The following is a 21,559-nucleotide window of genomic DNA, read 5'->3' as shown; positions in this document are numbered from 1 at the left end:
ATGTGTAATCCATAGGAGTGAAGAGACATAAACGAAAAAATGAAACTAAGTGTTAAGTAGATACAAACTCTTTGAATTTTTCGTTTTGCAGCGTGTTTTAATTAAATTCAAAGAATTTATCAGCAACCATTATTTAAAAATTCGCCGGTTTCGATTTACCAGTTAAACGAAATCATCGTCTGTTGGCATCGCAACGTTTATATACGATGAAAAAAACAGCACAAAAACTAGTTAACGGAGATGGCTAACGGAGGAATTTTAACTCAAAAGTTCATCGGAGCGGTTAATATACGGAGCCTAAACGGAAGGATTAGAATACCATTTACTTTCTTCCGTTTTGTAACCGACCGTTTAGAGTTTTTTTTCTTAACGGACACCTAAATTCTCCATTAGTTTAACGTAGGGATGTGAATACGGCTGCAGGTCTCTTTTGTTCCTTTAGGATTACAATGTTTAATTAGATTTGTCAAGACATAAAAATTTAAAAGTACTTTTTTTTTTTTTACTTAAAAAATTGTAATAGGCTACTTTAAGTAAGGAGTTCAACTAAATATTTAGAAACTTTATATTATATAAATTAGATATCTCTAATTATCAATTTAAATAGTTTTAAATTTAATAAACATTTTATATAAGCGATTTAGATGCATAGATGGGTTCTATTTCTTTGTTACCATAAAGAAATTTTATAGTATTTTATGGTACCATAAACAACTCTCGTCATTCAAAATTAGTTATATTTCATGAAAAAACATTTTCTTATGCAAACATTTAAATCGATCTAATAGAGTTAAATTATTAAAAAAAAGAATTTGTTTTCTTCTCGTGCTTATTAAGTCAAGTGCTCATAAGTTAAAAAAAATGTACATGGTTGTGTAAATGGATAAATAATGAGATATATATTTAGTATTAAAATAAAAAAGTATCTAAAAATAGCTAAATCTTAAGACAAACTTATATAAATAAGTTTGTCTTAAGATTTAGCTTTGGCGTGTACAGATTGTCTGTATTGTCTGTACAGATTGTCTGTATTGTCTTGTTTTCACTTTCTTTAAATTTTTCTAGAATGCCATAAGTAATAACAAAAATAATACCATGTTTTTAAATAATTTTTTGAAAAAAAGTTTTTGAAAGTGCTTTTTTTTTTTTTTTTACAGATTCTTACAAAGTAACAAAGTTGACAAAGACAACAACAAAAAAGCTATTTGAAGACGAATTATCTTCAGACACCATTGTTTCAACAAATTTTATTATTAATTGAAGCCGACACCTATATGCGCTAGACGGCCCAAAAAACAAAACCGAGCTGGTGCATAAAACTTATTATGCCATCTAGCTCGGTATTGGCAACTTCATTTATCATACCAATCCAATAAAACGCATCATATACAAAGAAAAAATTTACCAAAATTCCGATGCAAGAATATTAATTTGTTGATAAATTCGAGGTTTATTTTTGTTTTTTCGCTTAAGTTAATACGTCATGGTACAATTCTGTATGCCATATATCATGTCACAGTACAATTCCATATATTATGTCACAGTACAATTCCATATAAATCGTGTTAAAAAAAATAGTTAAAATATTTAGTTTAACATGATTAATAAGAAAAATCACACAAATTCTGACGCGTGGTTCGATTTATAAAGGGCCCAAAAGAGAACCCATAAAAAATCTTTTTTCCAAAAAAAAATGTATTTGTTTCTACTTTGTTTTCTATTTGTACTTTAGGAGTTGTACCTTAAAATTATTGGCCTTGGCCTTGTAACTTTTGCCCTTGGTCTTGGCCTTGTAATATGTGGCCTTGACCTTACTACTTTTGATCTTGTTAACAACTCTGGTTCAAGGCACGGATCAACAGGCTTAAACACAGATCAACAGGCTTAGACGCTGATTAACAGGCTAAAACTATTTTAAGCTTACTCAGACTTTTTTAACAAAACATAAACTAAAAACAATAGTCAACAGATTCGTTGCAAACTTTATTATAAAATTTAAAAAGTACAAAGTCCTTTACAATATGAAAATACTTCACTAATTATTAGCTACAGTAAAAAAATTCTTTACTTATAAAAATACAAAAATACCTAAGTTAAAAATAAACTCCGTAACATCACTATGAAACTCAACATCATCACAACGCTATCCAGAGTCATTATAAACCAAGTTGAATTGAAATCATGAAGAACTAACAGTTGCAAAAGTTCGACGCAAATGTTGTTTCTATTGAATAAAATAAAAGTTAAAATGACTTGTCTTTTACCTATTCCCTACCTACTTTCTTCCCACTCCCCACCCCCTCCCCCATAAAAAAAGAAGTTTTGAAGCAAGTTTAACAACTTATGTCCATTTCAATAGCTTAATCTCAATGATGACTGCATGAGAGTCAATATGCTGCTGAGTGCCTTGAAGTATGACCACCACGGATGGGAGGTTATTCTAAGACTTCAAAATGCTTATTTTTCCCATTGGCTTTCAGAGCGGTTTCACAAAACTTTTTATTTTAGCCGCATTAGACCGAGTTCTTTATGGGAAAATACAGTGTGAAGCGGGAGCTGCTGATAGAAACTCAGAAAGTAATCATGCCGTTACGGCACATTAAGTTAGGTCTCATCAAGGAATACACAAAATGTATAATTTCTTTTGCTGTTATCTTCTTTTTCTAATATTTTCTTAAAAATGTGCAACTCTTGTACAAAATTGCAATATATATAAAGAAGTAATAATTTTTTAACAAAATAAATACAATTTAATTGTAATACAACTTATGGAAGTCTTTTTAACCTAAAAACTTTTTACTGATTTGTATTGAACACCCATTAAAAGAACAAAATTAATTATTCCAAAGCTTTTTAAAATTTTAAAACAAAAAAACAGAGACACCAATCTTAACAAACATAGAGTAAGCTGATTAGATGACTAATGTACCTGATGAGCAGAGTAAAATGATATGAAAAATTCACCCCAACCTCCAGTTCTTACTCGAACAAGATCATATTTCTCTGGATTTTTCATTGCTGCACGATAGGTGTCTTGACTGGCGCATGTCACTGAAATTTAAATATGTTTGTTAAATAGAATAACATTCTTAAATAAATGTTATTGTCTTATATAAATTTAGTATGATTTATTATAAACTTTTTTATTCTAATTTGGCAAAATTGAAAAAATCAATAATTAAATCACTAACTTTAAAGTGAATTGGTTAAATGAACAACTTTTTTTTTAGTTAAATTAAAATGATAACTAAAAAAGGGATAAAATATTTTGTTAACTAAAAAAAGGATGAAAATAATTTGTTAACTAAAAAAAGAATCAAAATAATTTGTTAACTAAAAAAAGGATCAAAATAATTTGTTAACTAAAAAAAGGATGGCAATAAATTGTTAATTAAAAAAAGAAATAATTTTTATAGTTCTACTTACATGTCAATACATTCCCCCCCATGCTTTTTTTTCTATCAGCATAATTTCTTAAGAATTGAAACAAATCTTCTTCATTTGTATCCTCATCTATAGTTAAATCAATTTCTGTACCATTTGAAAAACCTGTTTTTAATTCTTCTATATCATAATATTCCAAAATTCTGAAAATATGTAATAGCATATGCAAAAATTTAAAATAAATTTATATTTATACGAATAGATGTATACATTTATATATAGATGCATATAAATATAAACTTATACATACAGTATCGGACAAAACGAGTGCAACCAAATAATGCTAATTTAGTTTCTTTATATAAAAGTGCTGCATTTTTTCAATTTAGAGAAATAACTATGTAACTGTTTAGAGACAAAGTTCTTCAAGTTTTATTCATCACAAAGTTCATTATTTGTACACGAAAATTAATAATTTAATCAAAAGTATTAAAAAAAGTTGATTTCCTTCTGGACAAAACAAGTACAACTCGACAAAATGTTGATCAAGCTGTATTTCGCTATCAATATTTCGTGGCGTTGTTGTCGATCACAGCCTTGCATCTTCGAGGCATAGATTCGATCAGGTGATCAATGAAACTTTGTGGAATCGCTGCCCAGGCCTTTTCGATTTGTTCAAACAGTTGATCCTTATTACGAACACCTTTACGATTAATTCTGCGGTTGACAATCTCCCACAGGTTCTCGATAGGGTTAAGATCCAGAGATTGTGGCAGCCAATCCATCACCGATAGGTGGTTGTCTTGAAACCACTGCTTGACTACTTTTGCAGTGTGTTTCGGATCGTTGTCTTGCTGAAAAACCCATTTTATTGGCATATTCCATTCAGCATGAGGTAACATAACACCTTTCAGGATATTTTTATACATGAAACGATCATCATTATTCCATTGTTTCGATGTATTGGACCTAGACCGTTAGCAGAAAAACACCCCCAGACCATTACATTGCCTCCACCATGCTTCACGGTCTTATGGCAGTAACGTAAATCGAGGCGTTTTCCGGCCGGTCGACGTACACGGCAAATGCCATCGCTCCCAATGATGTTGAACTTCGATTCATCACTAAAGAGGACGGTTCGCCATTTCTGCACATTCCAGTCAATATGAGATGTAGCAAACAGGAGTCTTTTCTTCTGGTTTTTTAGTGAAATCAGCGATTTCTTTGCAGGGCATCGAGAAAATAATCCAGCTTCAACAGCACGTCGCCTGATTGTTCGGTCTGATACAGCTCTAATTGCTTTTGTATCTCGACTGATGATATCCAGGGATCCTTCTTGAAGGATCTGACGATCATAGAATCTTCTCTAGAAGTGGTGGAACACGGTCTTCCACCTTTGTTATCTGCTGTCAACTTTCCCGTAGAACGATATTTGGAACATAGACTTGATACAGTCCATTTTTTCACGCCATATTTATCACAAACACTTTTTTGTGACATTCCACTTACGTAATCGCCAATAATTTTCTTTCTTAGTTCCAATCCAAGACTGTCGGGATTTTGCACTTGAAGCCATTTTTGCACTTGAAGTCATGAAAATAATAAAAATAAATAATCACACATCTCAAGGCTTACCGTGTTACATTTACCTTGTGATGATACAATAATGCTCTGTATTGATGATACAATAATGCTCTGTATCTTCTTGTATTGATGTTCTTCGATAAAACACTTTGATAAAACTCACTTCGATAAACTGTCTTGATAATACTGACTAATTGACTTCCATATACTGACTGAATTACATGTCGATTTACATGTCTCTTATATAGTAAAATGAACCTGTGTGAACCTGTTCTGGAAGATTCTAGATGCTTCTTTTCGATGCTTTTGGAAGCTTCTGGATGCATCTGGATGCTTCTGAATGTTTCTGGATACTTCTGGATGCTTCCAGATGCTTCTTCTGGAAACTTCTGGAAGATTCTGCATTGATCTGGAAACTTCTGGATACTTCCTTTAATTATTAAAAAACTTCCATGACGTTGACACGGACCAGACTTAAGAAAATGAAACAAACCAAAAAAGTTGCACTTGTTTTGTCCACTGCAAAATGGCACTTGTCAATGAAATTCTGCCTGTGTGCTGTCACCTGTCAGCTGATTGCTCATGTCATGACATGCTATGACTCCAGACTCCTGAACTGTTTGCTGTGGTAGTATAGTTCGTTTCGTTTTTAAGACATGTAAAACTAGGTACAATTTTCAGCATTGTTTGTTGTTGGTTGCAAATGTTTTGTCCAATACTGTATGTATATATATATATATATATATATATATATATATATATATATATATATATATATATATATATATATATATGTATATGTATATGTATATATATATATATATATATATTTATATATATACATATATATATATATTTATATATATATATATATTTATATATATATATATATATATATTTATATATATATATATATATATATATATATATATATATATATATATATATATATATATATATATATATATATATATATATATATATATATATACACTCCAAACTGGTGGTCAGAAAGTTTTTCTGTATTTTGTTGACATAAAAAAAAAAAATTAAAATGCAAGACCTGAATTTTTTTTTTTATTACTTGATAGACTGCCTGCCCCAACCAAACCCTTAGTCGATGTAGCAGCACTCCCTTGCGAGTCAGGCTATTTGTCAGTTGATGTAGCAGCACTCCGTTGTGAGTCAGGCTATAAGATAGTCGATGTAGCAACACTTCACGCATGATTTACAGTAAAAAAAAAAAAAAAAAAAACATTGTTTATATTATTAAAAACATTCAGAATGTTTTAAAAGCATTTAAAATGTTTAAAAAACATTCAGAACGTTTTTAAAAACATTCTGGTCAATTAAATTTGCGCTTTTGCAGTTTTTTTAAAAAACAAACAACTTCTAATTAAATTAATGGTTTTAACTTTCTGACAACACGGAAATATTGAATAAAAACCAAAAGTAATTAAAAGTGACGCATTTGTTGGCAAAAGTATCATTTTTTACCTTTGGTACTCCTAAATGCAACAATTTATAGAAGTATATATATGGGTCATTCCATGCCAAATGGACCAAAATATTAGGATTTCAACATAGATCCCCTCAGATTTTGCTGAAACTTAGTGGGTTTGTTAATATCAATGAGAAAAGCAATTCCTAAAAATTTCAGCATAAAATCTTTTGTGGTTCATCAGATTTCCAAAATTAAAAACTTCAGTAGCAAAAACATGATTTGTTCATACTTTGAAGCTCTATATTTTAAAAACAAAATTTCAGAAAACCTTCTAGTTTTTTTTATTGTTTACAACTCTAGACTTACTTTAATAAAACTTTGACATTGAATTCTTGAATGTCATATTTTTTCCATAATGGCTACCTAAAAAAACGAAAAAATTGTTTGCAAGTATAAAAAGTTGGTTTTTGATGAGTCAATATACAAAACCTGCAATTTAAGAAGTAAAAAGAAATATTTTTTTAGTTTCTATATATGGTAGGCTTCTAAAGTTTTAGAAATTTACAGAGAAGATACAATTCAGTAAAAAATTATAGACCTCTAAAAATGGCTGCAGCTAAAACTTAGGAAATGTGCCTCCACTTTAATCTATCGGTAACCTAGGACCAACACTAGTTATAAAAAGATTTTTTTTTTCTTCTAATTTAGTAGACTTTATTACATTGATTTCAGAAAAAATAATAGTGGGTACTCATGGGAAAGTTACAAAATCAGAACAATGAAAATTGCCCAAAATGTATTAAAAACAATAAAAATAAAGTTATTGTTGTACTTTAGTTTGTATTATATATTGTAATACAAAGTATTACATTAAGTAAGACACCTGTCTCATCTGTAAAGATTATGCAATATATAGAGATGGTCGGACATGGGCCAAATTGTGTCCGATGTGCGACCGAGTCAAAAAAAATTTTACAAGATGATTGATCGGTTTGAATTGAAAAATTTTCAACAGTGTCCGTGATCGAAATGTTCGGTTCTGATTGAAGAATGTTTTGTCCTACTTTTTTATGGCCGCCATGTTCGGCGTCTGACCGGGGCGGCATTTCTGGGTCAAATCGATTAAAGTTGATTGACTTTTCCGAAAGTGTTCGACTGTTCGGTTGTACGACTTGTTCAGCATTATTATCTCTCTTGAATTTATTCCATTTTAATCCAAATTATTCACCACAGCTTTAAATTTTTTCAAGACTTTTAAAAGTTTCATTCTCCTTGGACTACAGCATATTGGTGAATATTAGTTACACATTTTTGAGAACTTATTACACAAAAATACAAAATGACGCATGCTATAAAAGATATCTATGAGACTTCAGATGAAGTCATTGAACTTAATGCAATTTTAAATAAACAAATTTCCAGTGGTTCTGTTCTTTTGAAAGCGAAAACTACTAGTGAAGGCAAGTCAGAAGTTTGGATGAATTTTTCTTTGCTCTTCAAATTACATGCCATTTTAATGCCAAGGACAAACACTAAAAAAACTTATTGAAAACTTACTCAACTTTTTTTTTAAATTTACTACCGGTATATACTTTACTTAAATCTGTACTAGAAATTACTACGAACCTGTAAATATGAAATACCAATAAATATGAAGAACTACAACAACAACAAAAAATTGTCCGATTCTTGTGTCATTTTTTATTTTTCATTTTTTTGCATGTTCAACGTCCGACCGCGTTCGAGATTTTTAGTTCAATGACTGTTCGGTGTTCGGTTCGACATTAATTTTTCTGTTTGATGTTTGGGGTGTCCAAGTTGTCCGGGTTGTTTGACAAAATTATTGCTGCTCGTGTTCGACCAGTTCGGTGGTTCGGACCGTACGAACGCGGGCAAACAGAAAAACGTCAATCAGTCCGAAACATCTCTAGCAATATAATAAAATTGCGTCATTTAAAATGTATTGAAAATATATTTTGCCTACTCTGGATATATAAGTGATTGTGAACTGGCCTTAGCTACAAGTGTTTTGATAGAGCCCCCAACACCATGGCAAGCACTCTTTCCATGTGATGTAGTAAAAAAATGCCAATCTGCAGATTCTTTATGATCAAGTTTATGGTGACATAAGTTAGATATGTTTTTATAATTTTTTGTATTGTGAACATGCACCATCACTGAAATAAATGCAATGGTTAAAGGCAACAACTCTTTTGTTTTATTACTTCATAGATGAAACAATGAACTGCGTTTGTATTGTGTTGCAAATGATCTGAAATGTTATAAACACTTTTACATTTTATGTAAAATATGATTACTTGGTAATGATTAAATATGATTACTTGGTAATTGATTTTTGGCTATATAATGGTGGTCTCTTAATTGGTATATTTGTTGACAAGCTTTTTCAATAAAATCATACATAGAAAGAGTGACTGGAACTATATCATGTTTTTTTTTTGGCTTTTTGCCACTGATTAAAGGTGATATCTTCCATGCCATGTCTATTAAACAAAGTAAGATACTCTTGATAGTCATGGTATTAAATATCAGGTAAATTAGACTAAAAGTCTTTCATTTCAGTTTTACTTAATAGGCTACTAATAAGTTTTATATGAAAACATTAAAAACTAAATTTTAGTTTTTCTATATGAATGTTTAGTGGTGTGTTTGGACATAAAGGCACTTCATACATCGGACATAAAACCAGACGCACCATGTAAGGAGAAGTGTTTAATTACAATTTTGTTCTAAGTTCTGGGAAAAAATGTGAATGTTAAAAAGTAAATGGACGGGGGAGGGGGCAGGAAAGAGCTAGGGCTATTTAAAAATTGAATTTAATTCAGGCTTAACTAAAGACTTATTTCTAGTACAGATTATGAAATACTTTTAAATTCGAACATACTTTGTATTACAATATATAATACAAACTAAAGTACAACAATAACTTTATTTTTATTGTTTTTAATACATTTTGGGCAATTTTCATTGTTCTGATTTTGTAACTTTCCCATGAGTACCCACTATTATTTTTTCTGAAATCAATGTAATAAAGTCTACTAAATTAGAAGAAAAAAAAAATCTTATTATAACCAGTGTTGATCCTAGGTTACCGGTGGTTTAAAGTGGAGGCACATTTTCCTAAATTTTAGCTGCAGCCATTTTTAGAGGTCTATAATTTTTTACTGAATTGTATCTTCTCTGTAAATTTCTAAAAATTTAGAAGCCTACCATATATAGAAACTAAAAAAATATTTCTTTTTACTTCTTAAATTGCAGGTTTTGTATATTGACTCATCAAAAACCAACTTTTTATACTTGCAAACAATTTTTTCGTTTTTTTAGGTAGCCATTATGGAAAAAATATGACATTCAAGAATTCAATGTCAAAGTTTTATTAAAGTAAGTCTAGAGTTGTAAACAATAAAAAAAACTAGAAGGTTTTCTGAAATTTTGTTTTTAAAATATAGAGCTTCAAAGTATGAACAAATCATGTTTTTGCTACTGAAGTTTTTATTTTTGTAAAAATCAGAAATTTCCAATGACCATATCTCATGAACCACAAAAGATTTTATGCTGAAATTTTCAGGAATTGCTTTTCTCATTGATATTAACAAACCCACTAAGTTTCAGCAAAATCTGAGGGGGTCCATGTTTGACCTTGGTCCAGGTTGGCATGGAATGACCAATATACCAATATATATATATATATATATATATATAAATATATATATATATATATATATATATATATATATATATATTATATATATATATATATATATATATATATATATATATAATTGTATTAATAATTTAACAAATATACATACTTATAAATATCTTCAACTTTTCTAGGTGAATCAGAAATGTCTTGAGGTAGAGGGGCAGGACTCATATCAGATGCTAGAGGTTGACCTTCAAATAAAATTAATCGAAATTATTCACACTGTTTTATTTACATTATTAAAAGAAAAAACATCAATAACCACTAGGTTAAAAACAGTTAATAACACTAATATTTTTTAACTTTATCATATGATTGATTAAAATATGACATTTATATGTAATATAACATAAATTGGCATGCTTTACATTTAATTTATGTTTTAATGTTATGAACTTTTTTTTAAATAAAAAGTACAACTTATAAGAACAAGTTTAAATATCTTTTTTTTATTTTATTTTATTATTTGTGAACAATGTAACTGAAAATTCCTCTCTTTAGTTAAATGTTCTAAACAAATTAATTTTAACTACCTTTATAGAAGTTAAAATTTTCAATAATTTTATTTTTTCAAGTTTAGATTTAAGCTATGACAATAAATACTACAAAATTTATGAATTTATTGTAGTAATAAATTTGAGTAAAAAAAAATATTGAAAAAATTTGGCAAAAGTTATTGTTGCCATTTGATCTGAAATTGTAAAAAAACTCTGCGTGTAAATTTAGCTGTGCATGAACTAATGGTGCCATACTAGTTTGGGTAGCAGTATATATGTGTGAAGGACATTTATTACATTCAACCTTTTTGATTTAAGTTGGCTATAGTTGTTTATAGTTAGTGGATTTTAGCTTTAAATATTTAAATAAACAAAACATATTAGTACTTAGTGCTCTGTGTCACTCTTGAACAAAAAAAAAATTAAAAAAAACATTTATAAACCAAGAACACATAAACTAACAAAGTAATGACAATCTCATCTATAAAAACCAAACAGTCAAAATAGCAATCAAAAATATGCAAGGCATAAATAAAAGAAAAATATGATCAAATAAATGATGGAAAATATGAAAAATATAAAAATCCTAAGATTAAATATCATAGCAGCAAAGGTGAACTTCTCGGGGTATGATTGTGTCACTCTAGTATTTTTAAGAAGTTGCTCTGAAGAGGGAAAAATTAGACACTAGTCTCATTTTTCCTTCTTCAAAACAAATATAAATTGTGTTGCATTTCAATAACTAGCATCCACCCCATATCCTACAGCTGTTTACCCAATGAAATAAAAATATACACATACACACACATTTTAACTGTTTCAATATATCAATCACAACAATGAATACAAACAATGTAACACAGGTTTACATATACAACGACCTGATAGATAAAGAAGAGATGCAAGGCTGGTCAACAAAATTATTCTGTTTACCCCTAAGGTCTTTACCTAGGAGATCTTCAAGACAGTAGCTGGATGCAGTTACCATCTGCCCAAAATGAGTTGTTTTATTAAGACACCATCTCTAGCCTTTACCAAACAAAGAGCCCTAAGGCAGGGGAATTTCAGCCCTAAAGCAGGGGAATTTTCTCCTAGCCTTTGCCTAAAAAATGCAAACCCTATAAGGCAAGATTTGTTTTTTAGGCAGCAGGACATGGGACAGGTAGTTTTAGGTTTCATGTTACCAGTAGCAGGGTTTAAAACATTAAATGGGAGATTTTGGAGATGCATTAGGAAAAAAATTACATCTAAAGAAATACTGAAAATTAAGATGAATGTTATATAGTTGTAGTCGTTGGTAAGTGAACACTACACCAGAGATTTAAACTGAACTTAAAAATAGATACAGATAACTTACAGGTGAGCTAACACCTAGACAAAGGTTCAGACAGAGCATAAACATACATATAGTATTTTACAGGTTAGTGAACATTGAGCAAGTGGTTCAGATAAAACAAACATACATGTATAGTAAATTATAGGTGCACTAACACAGTAACAAAGACACCTATAACTATATAATAGACAAAAATTAACATCATTTTATTTAGCCATGAAAGATATTAGATAGTATTGATAAATCAAATCAAATGTTTTCTGAAATAGGTTTTCATGGAATATTCACATATAGTACAAATAACAGGAAGTTCACTTCTTCTATCCATTGCTTAGACATTTATATACAAAGATTTTCCAGCCGAATCATCAATGCATTCTACTCTTTCAAGGGATGAGTTAAAACACAACAAGCAAAACAACAACAAAATTTAAAAGCTCTAAGAAAGATTAAGTCAGTGAAGGGTTAATCCTTCTCAGTCAAAGGCTGCTTGACATCAATGAACCATCACTGGTGCCTAGTAGCACCGGTGATAATTCACTTTTAGATCATAAGAAAAATTTAAATGAAAACAATCAAACCAATCTCTATAAAAAAAATATACATTAAAATATACAATAATATAAATATAAAGATGTGGAAAAGAAGAGTCCAATGACAAATGAAATTAGTTTTAACATGAAACTATTCGCTTAAATTTGACAGCAAACCTTTGTAAGTTGTGGTCAGCAAGCACAAAAGATTATCCTAACAAAACTGGCCAAAATTTTCTTATTATTTGCCAGTGGCAGTGTACATAGTAAATGGCTTATTTTGAAAGTATGTATAGTTTATGTGAAATATGTGTCATATGCTATCGTCAAATGATGAAAATATTTTTATCATAACCAATTACTTTAAAGTTCAAGTATCAAATATGCTAACCATTTTTTTAAATAAAAAATTTTAAAAAATAGGGAAATGTTATTTGTTTTTTTTCATTACAGTGTGGCGTATTTGATATTCTGCCAAAAGTTTGTAAAATTCAGCCGAATACCGAAAAGTGGAGCATAACCGACGTAACTGGTAGATTATGAAAGTAGGTGTAACTGGTATATTTTAAACTCAGAACGTGTGTCCACTGCCAAAAACTTTATTGCCATAATGTTTTGATAACCATTGATGCTTTTAGACTAATTATGTATGACTTTTTATAAAAAACTGACTATGTATGACACTTTATAAAAAAACTATACTATTTTATTTGCAAATATATCAAATAAAGCATGGAATATTAAATAGACATTGAACTTGATACTTTTATAGACCAAATATATCTTCGCAGTTGTATGAATGCAAGAAACCCAGAGTAATGAAAAGTAAAAACCAGAGGGAATTCTTTATTACAATGCAAATAAATCTGAAACAAAATCTGGATACAAACACTAGTGGCTTGCTGTTTTCAATATTTTGGACTTGACTGGCATAAATAGTGGGATCATTTTTAAAAAGTTACACAACAAAAATTTTGGGACAAAACTTTCTTCATGCATTTATCTGAACAGCTAAGAAAAGCAAATATTTCTGACCCAAAATGTACATAAGCCACACTAGCTACCAAGAGAAGTACACAATTATCGACACGCTTGAGATGTCAGATCAAAACAGACTGCAAATGTAATCTGACATCAACAGTTTGTACAAGTTGTATGAAACCTGTTTGTGAAAAGTGTTTGTCTAATATATGCTATATAGTACAAATAACTTGAATTATTTGACTAAAATTCTTATGTATATGCTATTTTTGTACGACAGTTTTAACATTGAAAAAATTAATTTTCAATGAATCAGGCTTGGCCAGAAGCGTGTGCAATCGCACTCCATTCTTAACCACGCAAATAATATTTAGTTGTGACAACTTAGCCACAGCTTATTAGATATTTTGAGAACATTCAAATTTAAGTATGTTTCTAAATAAGTTTCTCTAAAAACGTACTAGAAAAATTATCTTTTGTAATTAATCTTTTGTAATCAAATTTTATATCAGCAAAGGGATTTTAAACAAAGTGATAATTTACTTTTATTGATTGTTTATAAAAAAAAAAAAAAATTATTTTTTTAAAATTAGTTGAGTAAGTTTTATTAAAAATCATATAAACAATTATATATATAAATATAGAATAATTTTTTATTATTTAAATGTAAATCTTTTAAAACAATTTGTACAATTGATTTATAAAAAAAAAGAATTTCAACTGTGCTTTTAATAAAATTTAAAAAATAATCATCAAAATTAATAACTAAATAAACATATAGAAACTGTGTATAATATGTATAAAACATGCAACTGAATATAAACATACATATACTATAACTATTAATATTAATATAATAACTATTATCATTATTTTTCTTTACAAAACTGAAACCCTTTACATTAGAGGAACAATTGTAAGTAGATGACAGTAGCAACATCAATTTTTAAAAAAATTGAAAAAAGTTCCCCTACCTTTTTATTTTTTTTGTGCACACATCGCACAGTTTGACTATTGGTTTCAATTTCACACTGACTTTTTATATGACGTTCTATAATGCTTTTAACCACATTCCAGTCAGCTGTTTCCATTTGTTTATAAACAAGACATTTACAGATTGGAAACTTCACTTTTCTGTTCAAAAGTGAAAAACAACGACTGGATCGAATCAAAATTATGATTACGGATATAGAATTGCTCTATAGGGAAATTCTAGACTTTCCACTATCATCCAGCGCACTCATCAGAAAGAAGCTCAATAGTCTGATTGATCTATATGGCAAAAACAAAAAGAAACCGTCTGATGAATTCACTGCAACACTTTCTCAGTTATTTGATGTAACTAACGTTAATGGAGAATGGAAAAGCACGGAGGATAAAGAGCTCTACCAGAAGCAAGTTAAGAGTGGAAGAAAGATTGGTTATTCAATGGTCAAATAAGCCCCTTTGGAATCAATCCACCCAAGAAAACGAATCCGACTATCAACAACTCAACATCAAGCCATCTCTTCTTGATCCCAACCAACACAAACACATGAAAGTGACTCAGAATCTTTGGATTCTGAAACCCCTGATTCTTCACCCGAGTCGCCAACCTCTTCTTCCACGTCATCTTCTCCTGAATGCAAACTGAAATACCAAAGATCAAGCACTACAACAGCGGGTTTACTAGTACTGAAAAACAACATTTCTACACATAAAGCACATGATGTTCTTGCAACCATTGCTGAACATGGTCATGATGTGCCGGTTCCAAGTCAGGCGGGTGTCTGGAAACAAGTAATCTTTGAAGAACAGAAAATGAAAACCAAAATTGTTCAAAAACTTCAAAACAAAGATCCCTATTGTCTCCAGTTTGATGGTAAAAGAATGCAAGGGGAAGAGTATCAAGTTGTTCTGCTGAAAAATTTTACAACCGAAATCAACCTCAGTATTCTTAAATGTGAAAGTGGTTCTGCCGGCTAATTGATGAATACGATGCTTGGGAAAATATTTGCATGATAATCTGCAACACGACCGCAGTAAGTACTGGTCGTGTTGCAGATTATCAGGCAAATCTTACATTTAGTTATATTAAATTTCATCAGCCAAATTATTGACTATTTAATAGCTTTATTGATATTAGCTTGTAAAAAATCAGCACCAGATGGTGAGCTGATGACCCCAATGATTTTGCTATCATCGGCATACAATTTCATATTTTGTGTCAAACTACCTGGCATGTCATTAATATACATGACAAAATAAAGGGGCCTAAGGACTAATCCTTGAAGAACACCACTGACTACATTTTTCTAGTATAATATTTTGTTTTTAATTTGACCTGATGCTGTCTTTAACTTAGCCATGTTTTAATTCATATAACCAGCTGACCATGAATACCATATGCATAAAGTTTATGTAGTAGTCTGTGAGGTACAGTATCAAAGGCTTTTTCATAGTCTGTAAAAATGATGTCAACAAAGTATTCTTGATGTAAAGCCTCAGTGATAATGTAAAAGGTTTCTAACAAGTTACATCACACATGCTTTTTAAAACACTGACCCATGTTGTGTATTCAAGATAATACCTATGCCTTCACAGTGATGTATGATAACCTCCCAAACAATCGCTTTGATTATAAATGATTATAGACGCATCTCTGAATGTGTTTTTTATGGTGTTTTTTTGCTTTTCAGTAAATAATATCAAAATAAACAAAGTCTCATAAAATATCAATTTATCAACAATTTTAGCTTCAGCAAAGTGTCTAAGTCATGTTTGGATCTATTGATCGGACATAGGCTTCTAGTGTTGATTAAAAATAATAAAATGTTTGGTAAATTAATAAAAAAAACTGTTTAATTAAAAAAAGTGAAATAATATTTATCTTCAATCACTTCAAACTAGTGAACTTAATTTGATTTAAAATACAATTTCTTTTTTTAGAACAAAATTTCCATGTGCATCATTAATGTTTAACCTTTTAATTTGACAAATTTAAATAAAAATTTCTTTCAACTACAAATAACAAAGGGGTTTAAACAAATATGTTAGCTTCCTAATATAAAGGAAATGTGATTTTGAAACTTTTGATTTGAAAAAAACACAATTTAAAATGCAACTATAACGCATATAAAAAAAGATACATGTGTTTTTGAATTGAAAGAAAATGTGATTTTAAAATGCATTTGATATGTAAAGAAAAAAGATTTAATTAAATGTGACAAAAACTTGAATTATATTAGATAACAACATTCTAAAAAACATCATAATTATCACATTAAATTTATCATTAAATCACACTTTGATTCGTGTGCATGTCTAATTTAATTCAAGTTTTTTTTACATATAATAGTTAATTTAATGTTAAATATAATTTGTAAAATCATATAATGTAATGTTAAATATAATTTGTAAAATCATATAATGTAATGTTAAATATTATTTTTAAAATCATATAACGTAATGGTTAAATATAATTTGTAAAATCATATAATGCAATGTTAAATATAATTTGTAAAATCATTTAATGCAATGTTAAATATAATTTGTAAAATCATTTAATGCAATGTTATATATAAAACCATATAATGTAATTAGTAAAATACAATGCAATTGTATGAGTAACTACTTTAACAATTGCAGTTCATTGTTGATCAATTCAATGTTGCAATTCATTGTTGATCAATTCAATTTTGCAATTCATTGTTGATCAATTCAATGTTGCAATTCATTGTTGATCAATTCAATGTTGCAATTCATTGTTGATCAATTCAATGTTGCAATTCATTGTTGATCAATTCAATGTTGCAATTCATTGTTGATCAATTCAATGTTGCAATTCATTGTATGATTTGTATGAGTAACTACTTTAAATGCATTTTAAAAGTTTCAGAAAAAATAAAATCTCTACAATAATATATTTAATTTAATAATATAATATATAATTCTCATAATTAATATTATATGTGATGTAAGTATTATTTATATTTTATTTGTAGTTTTATTACTGTCATTTTTACTTGTTATCATTTTAAATATTTGTTATATGTGATGTAAGTATTATTTACATTTTATTATTTTAAATTACTGTCAATTTTACTTATCATTTAATATTATAACTTTACTCAATTTTGTTTTAATAATATTATTATATGTATTGCTATATTACATTGCTATTATTATTTAATTGATGTATATATACTATAGCGTATATAGATCAGCAATTGCTTTCTAGTTATCTTCATAGCATACAACTTTTTCAGAATAAGAAGAAAAATGAAAGAAAATAAAGAATAATGAAAGTAAAGATTGCTGCCCCATCCCGAACCCTCAGTGTCAATGTACCAGTACTATATGACAGTTGACATGTACACTAAAGCCCCCAGCAGCAGGCTGTGCTTTCTGTGTGACATAAGACATCTTTCTTAACACACATTTATATACTTATATAGTATACTATACTATATATATATATATATATATATATATATATATATATATATATATATATATATATATATATATATATACATATATATATACATATATATATATATACATATATATATATATACATATATATATACATATATATATACATATATATATATACATATATATATATATATATATACATATATATATACATATATATATATATAAATATATATATATATATATATATATATAAATATATATATAAATATATATATATATATATATATATATATATATACATGTGTATACATACATATATACATATATATATATATATATATATATATGTATATATATATATATATATATATATATATATATATATATATATATATACATATATACAATTGTTTATGAAAAAAGGATTTTCACCACCAGTAAAATGTGTATACATGTATATATGTGTATGTATATTAGGGTGGGTTGTACTTTTAAAATTTTGGATATGGGAGCGCGCGCAACATTTTTTTTATGTAATAGGGTATTAGAAGAGACGTGAATAATTTTCTTTTTTTAAAAAAGTTCATCTAGTGTGGGCGCAGGGCGTTTGAAAAATGTCAGTTTTACGAAAATCTTATCATATTGGCATTTTTCGGCCTTTTTTATATTAGCCAAAGGAAAGGCAATTATTAAAAAACAATCAGACATAATATAGACATAAATAAATATATATATATATTCGGTGCTACTTTTTTAATGCTATACAAACACGATAGACGTAAGAAAAGTTGGCTACCATTATGGATTTTACAAAAAAATTCTACTTATAAATTTTAAAAATGAGAGCGTGCGTGATATTTTTTTTATGTATTAGGATATTAGAAAAGACGTGAATAATTTTTTTTTTCCTAAAAAGTTCATCTATTGTGGGCGCAGGGCATTTAAAAAACGTTTAGTTTTACTAAAAATGCATCAAATTAGCACTTTTCTGTCCTTTTATTTAAGCCTATGGCGATGCAATCATCAAAAAACAACCAGGTATAATATAGACATTAAAATAAAACATAATTTGGGGTGCTACTCTTTATAAAGTCATAAATAAAATATATAAAATGTCATCTAAAAGATACAATATATTTAAAGTTCAACTTATTTACTGTGATCATAAATAATCAAAGCAAAACATCAAAAAATTAATATTGCTTAAATTAATTTAAATAGATCTTTTTTTGATTGGTTCACGGGCATGATTTCTCGATGTGCTAATGTTGCTCTTATGAACCCATCTCTTCTATCTTTTCCAAATACCGATTGAGAAGCTCGTGTGACTTCTTGGACACATCGTTCAATAGCTTGCCCATGAACAGGAAAACAAGGTACATACATCGGAATATCATTGTATTTTAAAAGTTCATCCTTTGACAATAAACATGTAAGTAAAGGTTCGTGTACATCCAAGCTCCAATCAATTAGATCAAAAAGTGATTCAGCATTTTCATATTGTATATGATGTTTTCTACTTCTTACACTAGTGTTTCCGTATTTTAAATCTCCTCTTAATTTTAAAATTGTTTCAACTGCAAATTGTCTTTCTGTTTTTTCTAGACTACATAACAACGTTTGAAGAACATTTTCACTATGAGCATTCCATGAAGAAGATAAAACGTAGGGCATTACAATGTCTTTAACTTTAAGTCTTTGATGACAAAGAAGTTTTAATTGCTTGAGTATATGATTAGGCCCTTCAGTCCACTTCCACTTTACTTTGATTTCAAACCAAAGTGGCGCATAAACACCAACAATAAACTCCACCAGAAGTTGCAGATTATATCTTTCTTCAAATGAAAGTACGATTTCGGAGCACCAAAGTAAACATATTCTATTTGCAAAATTCAACCATCTTGCATGCGAATGTGAACCTATTTCTTTACTTTTAAGATTTTCCGGAAAAACCCCAGCGTTAATTGCATGGGTAACTTTATAAAGATACTTTTGATCATCTGATAGCGACTTTACAACTTCAGAGTCAAGTTCTATTATTGCATTAGGAAATTCAATTTTTACTATGCTATCTTTGACTTTGAAGCTAGTTGCCTTACCTATAAGTTTTCCAATAGAACCAGAAAAATTATTTTTAGACGTAGTTTTTCCATCAAGCTGAATCATTAGATGTCGGAGAGGTAGTTCATTTGTATAAAGAGCACAAATTATCCACATTAATTTTTATCCAATTTATGTTCAAGGAAATGGATAACACCTCCTTTCCAACCAGTGTTTAAATTTGTTGAGTCTGCACCAATGGCAACTAAATAGTCTCCGACATCATGATTCACAATCCATTCGTAAATATTATCAGCTATTTGCTCAGCTGAAGTCTCTACTCTTTCTTCAGAATTGTTAGTGAAATGAAATTGGTATTTTCCTCCAGGTTCAGAATAAACTGAATAATGTTCTTCTTTTTTTTCCGATGGGTGTAATTTTCCATCTTCTTCTTCTCTCATGTACTTAGTCAAATCTTTTCGTCCATCAAAAAATATACATTGAATATTATCATTCATCGCTACTTTTTCAGCTCTACCTCGGATTTCTTTCATTAACTTAGTCTTACTTCGTTTTATTTTGTTGTGATCAACGAAAATATCAGTATTTTTCTTTAAAAAATTTGCATCTTTTGCAGAAGCTAAAGTAGCAGTAGCTATGGCTGCTGCAGCTCTGTTAGATACCCCATACCTAATAGCTGCTTGAGAAACCCTGGTAATATCTAAGTAATTTTTTACAAACTGAAGTCAACTTTTTCTGTATTATCTGCATTTTTGTTGCCAATGTCCGAATCGTCTGTTGTTTGAAATTCTACTGCTAAAGGAGAAAATAAATTATGTTAAACAATTTTAATGAAAAAAATTTATAATCAATTTATACTCAACTTTTTAATTCACAGTTTAAACAAAAATTGACAAAAATATTTTTAGTATTTTAGCATTTACTTGCATCCTCACTAAGTGTTCCAGGTATTTTAGAGTCTGATTCTTTTCTACCTAAATATCTTGTTAACCGATGTGTCTCTGGTATATCAACTAATCCTATTTGTAAAGAACTTTTGTTACCAATTTTATTTCTTTGAGCTTGTAGGAAAAATAGTTCTTGCAAAGGTATCTTTGCTACTTTTGGACATATGCAAGTTACATGAGCTTTAAAAAGACAACCATTGCATCCATTTTCATTACAGCTAAAGATGTTGCACTTACATTTCGTCAAGTCAAATAACTTATCAAGCTTGTCCGTATACATATTTCTTTTTTTTATAGTTCTCAGTTTTCTAATGTCTTTTGCAATCTTCCATTCAAGGACAAGTTTATCGACTGCGTATTTTTCTGAGACCAACGGGATTGTAGAATTTGCTGACATCCAAATACTTTTTATTTTAATAAATATTTGTATACACATACATCATGTATTCAAATGTGTAACTGATCTATCACGCAACAAAATTCCATACCGTAAATCTCTCAGCGTAGGCAGCTCTGATAAACAAAGTTCGAGTCCATTACCCAATAGCTCATGCAATTTAGGGCATTTTAACATTGTTTGAGCTCGAGTAGAATTAGCCATTTATAGCAATGAAATTGATGTTATGTTTGTTTAGAAATATTG

General features: G+C 28.9%; 1 protein-coding gene across 2 annotated transcripts in view; it reads right to left on the bottom strand.

The window, feature by feature from the left end:
- Nucleotides 1-1,970: 1,970 nt before the first annotated feature.
- LOC100198634 (uncharacterized) overlaps nt 1,971-21,559 on the bottom strand; it is a 63,380-nt gene continuing 43,791 nt past the window's right edge. For both annotated transcript variants that reach the window (XM_065809158.1, XM_065809159.1), the window contains exons 4-7: nt 10,246-10,330; nt 3,427-3,587; nt 2,930-3,051; nt 1,971-2,224 (exon numbers count right to left, since the gene is read on the bottom strand). In XM_065809158.1, the coding sequence (XP_065665230.1) occupies nt 2,180-2,224; nt 2,930-3,051; nt 3,427-3,587; nt 10,246-10,330 (413 nt within the window). In that variant the 3' untranslated portion in view covers nt 1,971-2,179. The remainder of the gene's footprint in view (nt 2,225-2,929; nt 3,052-3,426; nt 3,588-10,245; nt 10,331-21,559) is intronic.

Source organism: Hydra vulgaris, chromosome 11, assembly GCF_038396675.1.
Source record: "Hydra vulgaris chromosome 11, alternate assembly HydraT2T_AEP".
Classification (NCBI taxonomy): Eukaryota; Metazoa; Cnidaria; class Hydrozoa; order Anthoathecata; family Hydridae; genus Hydra; species Hydra vulgaris.
Note: the sequence above shows the minus strand (reverse complement) of the source record. Positions and strands in the feature narration are given on the sequence as shown.